Source organism: Penaeus monodon, chromosome 35 (assembly GCF_015228065.2).
Source record: "Penaeus monodon isolate SGIC_2016 chromosome 35, NSTDA_Pmon_1, whole genome shotgun sequence".
In the NCBI taxonomy this organism is placed as follows: domain Eukaryota; kingdom Metazoa; phylum Arthropoda; class Malacostraca; order Decapoda; family Penaeidae; genus Penaeus; species Penaeus monodon.
The window spans coordinates 23,929,431-23,939,455 of NC_051420.1; the positions used below are offsets into that span (position 1 = coordinate 23,929,431).

The window sequence follows — 10,025 nt, forward strand, 5'->3', positions numbered from 1 at the left end:
ATATTTTGTCTAAATGAACCTTTTAATGCCTTTAATAATTTGTTTAGTGGCACAAACCAGTTTGTGCCTTGAATTAATTTTCTAATACTAAAATATGAATACAATGCTGACCTGGTTTAATGGTTACTGGTTAGAAGAAATAATTTTCTACACATCAAAGTTCATATAGCACTATGGTAAAGTATTGTGGTGAAGGGTAGAAATGAGTTAATGATCAGGATAAATTGTGTTAGATGTCAAAAGTTGTAGAACGCTGAAAGATAGAATATTAGTAAAAAAGGTATAGAGAGGGAGCAAATGGAATACAGTGGGGATTTGTAAAAAGATGTGGTGAAACATATAGGATAATCGGATTAAATGGAGGTATGTGCCCTGGGGAAAGGGGAGGAACACTGTATGGGAAAACTGAAAAAGAGCTATTATGAAATATCAAATGGTAATCCACAGAAGGACATTGTTTGTGACTTAAGGGAGTCAGTGAGCATCTAAATGGGGGTGGTAAGAATAATGGGGAAGGAAGAGGGAATGGGCACATGGAGGAGGAAGAATGGGGTGTTTTTCGTGTGGGGAGATAGGGGGAACTTCAGAGGAGGAGGAGGATGGATATCTGCAGATACTTTGATGAAAGAGCAAATAAAGGATTAGGGTTGGTGAGATAGTGGATCATTCTGTTAACCCTTTGCTGATGGGTGGCATGTACGTACATCCCCAGGGTTTGTATTTTAGGGTCATGCCATGAGTTTTTTTTTTTTGTTAAAATCACGGCAAAATTATTATTTTTCTGCCACTGAAAATGTGATTAAGTCGTTTTAACATTTTTTCTCATTTTTACCATACAAAAAAAAAAAAAAAAAAAAAAAAAAAAATTAACTCCATGATGCCACCACTGCTTATTTTATTCGGGACTATAGAGAAAATAATGATCAACTATGGAGTCTATATAAAAACAAAAATATCCTTCAGTCTTGATTTATCAGGAAATATGGCAAATAGAGACTTTAGAAAATAATGATAACTGAAAATACAACATATGCTCGTAGAAATTACGAAAACGGCAAGGGAGGGCTGATATTTGGCATGAGGGGTTCGCGCATGCTAGGGTGACGATATGAGCCCCCGGCAGCGGGGCCTGGCCACTATGAATACTACCCGTCAGGAAAGGGTTAAGTCCATGTTTATGAACTTTAGATGTCCTCAAGATTTTCTGGGGGGGGTTTTGGGGTGGGGAGGTCTGAGAAACATGTTTTCTTATGTGGGGGAGAAGGGGAATAGATTCCAAGGAGCAGAGGGACAGGTGGGTGTAGGAGAGGATGTGGTAGAAGATGGATTGGAATGTTTAGATTGCCCGGGTTTTACAGGTAAAGTGAGAATGAAGGGGAGGGGTAGGTACCGGGGAAGTGGTAGAGATTAGATTATCTGGATGTTGACTAGAAAAGGAATTTGACTGGGGAGAGAGGTGTAGTAGATAGGTTTGGTATGGGTTAGAGAGACTTCTTGAGAATGGGAGGGGAGCAGGCAAAGTACATATTAGAATAGGTAGAAAGAGATAAACCTTGTCAGTTGCTTCTTGCCCGGCCTCACGTAGAGTGAGTTTTAAATCTGAGAACTGCTGCCATCAGATTTGAGCTTGTAGGTAGGCACCTATAAATACATTATGGGAGTCACCACAATTGGCACATTGTGTGACTGAGCAAAGCAATTTGAATGATCATGACCAGGTTGAGCGACAGAGGACAGCAGGCTGTGGAACGACAATGTTTGGCTGGGTGGCCCATATGACAAAATTTGTGACATTGATGGGGAAGGGGTCAATATGGTCAGAAAGGGCAGGACACCACCAATATAACTTCATGAAAGGGGGGTCATGTCTACAGAACTAATCTTGGCAATATTGGTGTAGGACTGGAATGCCACTGCATCAGAAATCGATGAGGGATGAGAGCAAGTCATTTTCACAATCTGACTACTCCCTGTCGTAGACCGGACGTCAGAAAAGACGGAAACGGTTCTGGTACAAGTATTAAGGGAGGAGTGAGGTTGGGCGGGAAAAGCTTTGCCAAGAGGTCATCAGGGTAGATAGTGCATGAGCTTGGGGCTCGAATGTAACCTGACAAGGTGTGAAAGGTAACTTTTGGAGACATTGTTGGAAGAGATGGGTATTGTGAGAGTACAGGCTGTAGGGGATCAAAAAAAAATGATTGCATTTGGTTGGCCAAAAAGAGTACTAAAAAGGTTTGTAAGGTGAATGCTGTAAAGAACAAAGTCGGGAAAAGATGGGGTGATATGGAGAGAGGTAGTACTGTTGGGAGGAGGACAATAAGGGAAAGAAGATGGGAAATAAGGGGGGGTGGAGGAAAACAATAAGTAACGTGCAGTAGATGTTTAACTTTTTCAAAACCTTTTAATTTTTTTTTACTGTTTTTCACAAAGGGGCCCTTTTCCCTTTTTCCTTTTAAAAAGTAATTTTAAAGTTTTGACTCTTTCTCCCTCTCCTGTTTGTTCTTTCTTTTTCTCTCAGTCATTTGTCTTCCTTATTCTTGCCTAAACAAATTTTGTGTAGTTTTTTCTTCCCCCCTTTCCCTTTTTCCTTCTCTCTTAAACCCCTTTTTTTCCACATTCAAATTTATTAATTCTTTTTTACCCTTTTTTGCCACAATATTCTCTAATCATATGACCTTTTATTCTACACATTTATTAGTTCAAAATTGACCATTCTGGAATCCACAACATCACCTTAGAAAAATAACCTCTTACCTAACAGAAAAAAACCCTCCCCTTACCCCCAATCTATTGCTATTTTTGTATCACTGCTAAGTCTTAGATTTGATGCACAAAATTTTTTTAATAAATAATATTCTCCTCCTTCCTTTTCCCCTATCTTCTCTCCCCCTTCCCCTGCCCAGTTCCAAAGGTGTAAGAGTATGTTGAAATATAAAACACTGACTTTGTCCCCAGCCATGATTTGGCTTAAAGGGACCATGGGCAATTTCCCTTTGGGTTTTATTGTCTACCCCTTACCCTCATGGAATCCAAGGAGGGCCTTTTATCTTCCCCGGGGTTACCATGGCTTGTAATGACGATTTTGTCCCTTTAATTAGGGCTTTGGGGCTTCCCCTTTTATCATTTACCTCTCTGAATCGAACTCCTCGGGTTTACTGACCCTGTCCCCTTTGACATGCTAATAACCCCCTCCTCGCCCCTTCTCCATTCATCTACCCAGGTATAACTCAACCTTCAAAAAACCCCCCTTTCCCCACTCCCAAAATCCTCCACTCCATCTCCCAAATTTTCTCCATTTCCTACATCCTCCCCCCTTATTACAACTCCCATCCTTTTACCCTCTCCCCTCAAATAAAAACCTCACTCCACACCACCCCTCTTTCTCTCTCCTACCCCTCAACCCCTATTCACAAACCTTTTGGGGTACTCTGATTTGCACAGCCAAGTGGGATCTATTTTTTGGATTCCCCCCACACCCCCTTTCTCCCCAAAACCTCCAAACAAGTCGCCCAATCGTTCACGCCTTGTCATGTTACCCCTAATCCCCAACCCCCTTTCTGTCACCTTGGGTTTACCCACTGGGAAACTTTCCAGCCCAACCCCCACTCATCCCTTCCATTCTCCCCGACTGATTTGGGGATTTTTGGCCCCCCCTCAAAACACTACCTTGTCTGACTGTTTTAAAATTCCTTCCAAACACGTACATGTGCTAATTGTGGTGACCCTAAGGTTTTTTTAGGGCTTTTTTCTGCTTGAAATTTGAGTCTGGGTGGCATTCCAGATAAAACTTGGCCTTGCTCTCGAGGGGCCGACGGGAAACTGCTGACTAGGGTTTTTCTATCACTCCTTCCAAACTATCCCTTTCTCCCTCCCCTCCCTCTACCCAAATTGTCTCCACTCTTCCACAGTACCTCTTCCCCCAACTCCCCACTTTCCCCCCTCACTCTCCCCCATATCTTCAAATTTTTTTTCCCTGTAAAAACCCGCACTCCATACCCAAACTCCCCCAATTGGGTTTCCCTTTTCACCTTACTTTTGCACCCAAAAAGCTAAACTTCCCCTCCCCTTCCCCACCACATCTTCCTTTTGTTTCAGCAGTGTCCTTCTCCTGTTGAACCTCCTGACACTACAAATCCTTCTCCTGATCCCCTACCTCATTCCCTGGGCTCTCCTCCTACTTCTACACACCCATTCCAACCCTATTACCCGCTGATTACATCATAATGACTCTTCTGTATTCGAATATTTGAAGCTTCCATTCTCACAGACCTAACCTTTGTCACCTCCTCTGCCTCCAAGAAGTCTTCCTCACACATCCTCTAGTACCAATTCCCAATTACCATTCTGTATCATCCCCTCACTCTCTACTTGTCTCCTTCACACTTGTCCATCATAAAATACCATATGTTATACATCCTCTGCAAACCACTATACATAGCTCAGCTATTCACATTTTTCTTCACGGAAGAATCACAATTGCTTCTGACTTTTCTAACTTCAACCATCTTTCCTGATAGTTGGAGATTTTAACTGTCGCTACACTCTTTGGGCTGATTCCACTATTAATTCCTGAGGTCGCTCTTAGAACACCTTCTCTCAATATTGACTTCATCCTACCTCAAGACTTCCGTCCCATAGCACTTACAAGCTGCCTTTGCAAATTACTAGAAATTACGCTGTGATTCAGTATTAGCTGTCTTCTTCGAAAAAGGCATATGATACCACGTGTCGGTACCATATCTTTCAACAACTACATCCCCATGGTATACACAGAAACATGGGGGGTTTCATAAAGTCCTTTTTTCTGATCGCACCTTCCGAAGGTGTCCCACAAGGTAGAGTGCTCAGTACCACATTATTCCTCCTTTCTGTAAACGGGTTAGTTTTCTGCTCTACCACCAGGTATCCGATCGTCACTGTACCTAAATGATTTAGCCATCCTTGCCTCGGTCCCCTCCATACCTGCTTTCCGTCCAGCTTCTCCAGTCTGCAGTAACATCAATTCAACCACGGCTTCTGGCTCCCTTCTCACTCACCTTACACAGTCCACCATTGCATTCTGTTTAGCCCAAGGCGCATTTTGATCCTTTCCAGTTGAGAGCCAGTACACTGCATCAGGCCTACCATCTCTTTCTCGACTCTTAAGAAGTTATCCTAGTTCTTACCAATTTTCTCTCTCCAAGCTAATGTCTTTTAATCCCTTCATACTTTCTCTTCCTCTCCACGTATACCTACCCTTTCCCTGTTCTACTTTCCCATTCACCCCTTCCTCATCTCCGATCTTTCTGCCCAATCTTCCCCCCCTGTCTAATACCTTCCTCCTGTAATTGCAGTTCGGTTTTCTCTGATCTAACCAAATCAAACATCCCACCTTCTGTCCTCCTCACACATTCTCTTGCAACATTTCTCTAATCTCTCCTCCATATCTTTGTCTACACAGAGGGCTCGAAATCCATCTTGGGTCATGGTTTCGCCGTAGTCTTTCCCTCTAACATTTAAACAACTTTCCCCTTCTCCTAAATTTAAGCATCCTTATAAGGGAAAACCATATACTACCTCTTCCCTTATCTCCCTCTCTTCCTCATCCCTTCACCATCTTTAATGATTCATGCACTCAGTATCCCCACTGATAGAGCTCATATACCATATAACCTATAGTCCCCAAGATATAAGACCATTTGGTTTATCTGCCTACAGGATAGAAATCAGTAAAGTTTTGCTAGACCCCCAAAAACGCCGAGTCACCCATGAACAAGATGCTATAAAGGGGTATATGAAGGGGCATTAACAGTGGAACCATGCCTCACCTCACTCCCCCTAGATGTTCCTACATTTGCCCAGCTGCCTACCCTTTATTATTCCTTCCACCCCAAATTTCGGGGGGACGCTCACTTCTTTGCCCCAAGGTGACTCCTTACTCCTTATGCCCACCCCGACGGGGGGGGGGGTAAGGTGGGCCCACTGTCGCTCTCAGGGCGGTTTGGAAAGACATGGCCCCCCGGGCTCCCCCCTTTCCCAAAGACTAGTTCTGCGTCCCCTTTACTGGTTGTAAAGTCCTAAGTTTTGACTACCCTACTGCTCACCACAGCCTTTTACAGATGCCTTCAAGCTGGCTCCTTGCCCACAACCCCCAAAACCCTTTTTAAATCCCCAAAAAGCCCTGATTACAAACCCCACTTAAAAAATTTCCTCCATAAAGATTGTCAGCTTTCTGTAGGTCTGACCACAATAAGCTCAATCAAAAAACCTCCTTTTGTCGGCCCCATGTGACAAAACAGACCTAAAAAACTGCCCTTGCCCTTTTTACAATAGGTCACACCCCTTATCATACGGGTGCCCTCCAACCTCCCTATCTCCTCATCAATTTTCTCTTTCAGTCCCAGATACCTTTTATCCTGCCCCTGCTTTAACTGAAACCCATTTTTTTCCCTTGCTTCCCTCTCTTCCCCCACGCCCCAGCCTGACACATTTTTTCAGGACCCCACCTTTTCTTTGACTACTTGTTCACTTTCCTCAAACGAATAAAAAACCCTCCATTTCACCTAAACACCTTTTTTCCTTACTCCCCTTTTTTTGACTCTTCCCCTATCTATTATCCTATATATATACCCTAAAAAATTTAAAACATTTTTTCTAATAAAAAACCATTTAAAATCCTTTTTACCCAATCTTTACAATGTGTTATGAACTTTTTATGTCTACACAGTTTTTTTTTTCAAACTTAATCATTACATTTCCATTCACGCCGCACGCCCCTGCTCGCCCCCCTCCCTAGGGGGTCCACTGCTTAATTTTTTTTAAGATCTTTAAATTTTAGGCATTAGTTGAAAGCACGAAGAAAAAAAACATTTTTAAAATCTTGATGTTTTTTCTTCATTGTCAAAATATATTATTATATAATATATTTGTTACCCGACCGCCTCGCTTCTGCCACCACAAAGGAGGCTGGCCGCGGGTATCCACAGGGTCGTGAACACTGACGCTCCAGAGGCACCGAGCACCAAGCGTCCCAAACCCACGGGGAAACCCCTTGGCGGCAGGGCACAAAAAATCAAAAAATGACAGCCCTTTTTTTTATTTACACAATTTTATTTACCCGTCACTTTTCTATAGGCACAAAAAGGGGGGAAAACCACATTCTACTGCAGATACAGCTTATAACAGGCAACCAAATTTTATTAGGTCAAAGGGGCAACCGGGTCTTCACGGGGCAGCACCCAAGTCCGGGGGTTTTTTTCCCCCCCCTCTGCCCCTCTGCTCCACCTTGCGTCATTTTCGCCCAGGTCCTTCATGTTAACAACCCGGGGGGGGTCCCCCTTTTCTTTTAAACATTTTTTTGCACAAGAAAAAGCCCCACTGCGTAGCACTACCCCCCCAAAAAGCAGATGACCGTCGCTCTGACTTTCTAAACCGAAACAAACTACAAAAAATTTAAATTATTCAGTTTCAAAAACCAAAAATTTTTCATCCCGTGGTTTTCTTCGCTCTCGCTGGGGTCCTCTGGGGGAGGTGTGGGCGGTGGTAGATTGGCAGGGGCCCCCCGGGGGGTATCTCCTGTCCAAAACCTGGCTCATGGGTCACCACTGCGTCTGCTGTCGCCTCCCCCGTAAAATGCTCGTCCTCATCTCGTCACGTCTGCCACTCCTCTCCCGCTACTGGGGCTAACGTATCTTCTTTTTCCCCATGGTTTCCATGGAAACGCCACAGCCGTCGCCCTCTCGAATTCGGTAGTACTTTAAGAGGGCCGCTACCACCGGGCTCTGTAGCTTCGGCGAAGCCCTCACTTTCGACCGGTTATGCGCCACCTCTGTCCCCTTTGTTGTACCTCATTCCCTCATGCGCCGGTCATAGGTCTCCTTCAGGGGCAGGGCCGGCACCTTAGCTTCCCACGAACTCGTCGGTGTACCTCCGCCTTAGCGCGCTCCGGGCCCCAAAGTCCTAAAGGAAAAGTCAGAAACGGCCCCACCCAGTCAACCCCTTGCCCCCGACACTCTTCTGGTGCTCCACCCTCCAATGCCCAGCTTTGCACCACTGGCACCTTTTGGGGCCTTATCGGAAAAGTTAGCTACCAAACCTGTAACTAACCCCCCCCCTGGTCCAAAAAGGGTTTCCCCCCACGCTACGCCATCGCCAGTGCGGGTTTTTGAACGGCTCCACGGGGCCCTCACTCCCGCTTCACTCTTGACAGTCGACACCGGTTCTAGACTCTGTCCTGGGGAAGGTGCAGTCGCCAAACCGAAACTACCTCTGCACAGCCAACCTTTGGGAGCAAGGGGCACCTCCACCAGCCCCTCACCACTTCCGTCCAAGGTCACACACGCCTTACTCTGCGTCGGAAATAAAGGCCCAGCAAACGTGCTCGTCCAGATCGGCCAATACCCCGGCACCGCTGCACCGTGCTGCCCCGCCAATACACCTCCATTTGCCCCTTGACTGCACAAATCCCCCGTGACACCAACAGTCTCTGTGGTGCGTCTGGAACGCATAGGGGCCAACAATCGGGCCCGCCTAGGGTCTTCTCAGCCCCAGTGTCCACTGTCGGCGGCAGGTTTCCCCATCTCTGAGCCCTCCACCGCTCGGCGGGTTTCGACGGCAGTTACCCAAGGGGGGGCCCCGGAACCGGGCGGCTGGTTTCGCCCCCTTCTCCAGCCTGTCCGATTTTTCCGCCTTCCCCTTTCCTTAGCCTTGGACATCACTCGGATGGTGACCATACTTCCCGTCCTTGCAGCACCCCGGGAAGGCATCAAATCCTCCGGGTTTGAGAGGACGTGTTTTCTCCGCCCCTACGTCTGTCCCCTTCCTTACTGCGCCCAAAAAAGCCTTAAAAGTGCTCGGGCTCACCTTTCCCTCAATGCTACCTTCTCCCTTTACCTTCCGGCCCAAGTCATGGGGGATGAGCAGCTGGCCCTGGGCCACTGGTTCCTTCAGGGGGGCCTTGAACCCCAAAGGCCCCGCCAGCCCCACCTGCGGGTTTCCTCGGGGTTGCCTGCTTGACGTAATTTCAGCTGCGGGTTCCTGCAAAGCTAAACAAGAATCGCGGCCAGGCCCACGTCACTCTTCTGCAGCCGCAGGGTTACGACCCCCTTTACCACGCCTTCACATCCGCCCGTTTTGGGACTTGTCTCCCCCACCTCACGAGCCCCGCTTCTTCAAGGGGGCCTGTATACCTGGGGCCTGGTGGGGGTGCCCAAACGGCGTTTCAAAACCTCCCCACGCTGGTGTAAGAGGCCTGTTGGGATGCCGGGAGATGCCCCAAACTTCCACCGGGGCCCTTAGGGCTGTTTTTCCACTGAGGGCCCTTTTCTTTTTTGCTCCAGCCCTGGGCTTACCGGGGCCGGTTTGCCGCCACCTATCCCAAGGGGGGCGGTTCCGACGGTCCCCCGCCTTCTCCGACCCCTGGGCCCGACACGATCTGCGAGGCCCGGGGGTTTCCTGCCACGGACCCAGGCAGACCCAGTAAATCTGACACTCTGGGATTTTGCCAGAAACCCCCCCGCGCCTTCTCTGCTTGCAAATTACACCCTGACGCCCCCTTTTCCCCTTCGCTTCCTCCCCCGGCCCTAAACCCCCCCTTCGAGTCTGCACCTCCTCCTCTTTACTCTTCACGCTGTTGCGCCTTTTCAGTGTACTGCTGATTTTTTACTTCACAGATGCAAATTTTCTCTGTACACCCCGACAAGTTTTGGGGAAAAGTTCCTCTCCTTCCTTGCCTGCTCTCGACAAGAGGTGCGCCTGCCGCGGGGCCCCCTGGCCCGGGTCTTCGCCCCTTTTTGCCTTTTCCCCCCTCATACCGGCCAGCAGGCGTGTCAGGGCCTTGGCTCGGGTTCACCTCACTCTGCCTGCCTCTCAAGCCCCCTCTCCCCTCATGGGGCCGCCATTTTGGACACTGATAAAATCGGCGCTCTCACTGATCAATACACAAAACCCACTCCTACACCCTTTTTTACGCCACCACCTCTCTCTCTGCACCAACAAAGGCAGGCTGGGAACGGGGTGCTATTCCGGGTCGGAACACGAACGCTCCA

At 47.4% G+C, this 10,025-nt stretch overlaps 1 protein-coding gene across 1 annotated transcript in view; it reads right to left on the reverse strand.

The window, feature by feature from the left end:
• Positions 1–732, reverse strand: part of LOC119595271 (ER membrane protein complex subunit 1-like) — a 2,845-nt gene extending 2,113 nt beyond the window's left edge. Inside the window, exons 1-2 of the mRNA XM_037944429.1 lie at positions 705–732; positions 112–126 (exon numbers count right to left, since the gene is read on the reverse strand). Coding sequence (XP_037800357.1) covers positions 112–126; positions 705–732 — 43 coding nt within the window. The remainder of the gene's footprint in view (positions 1–111; positions 127–704) is intronic.
• Between the last annotated feature and the right edge of the window lie 9,293 nt (positions 733–10,025).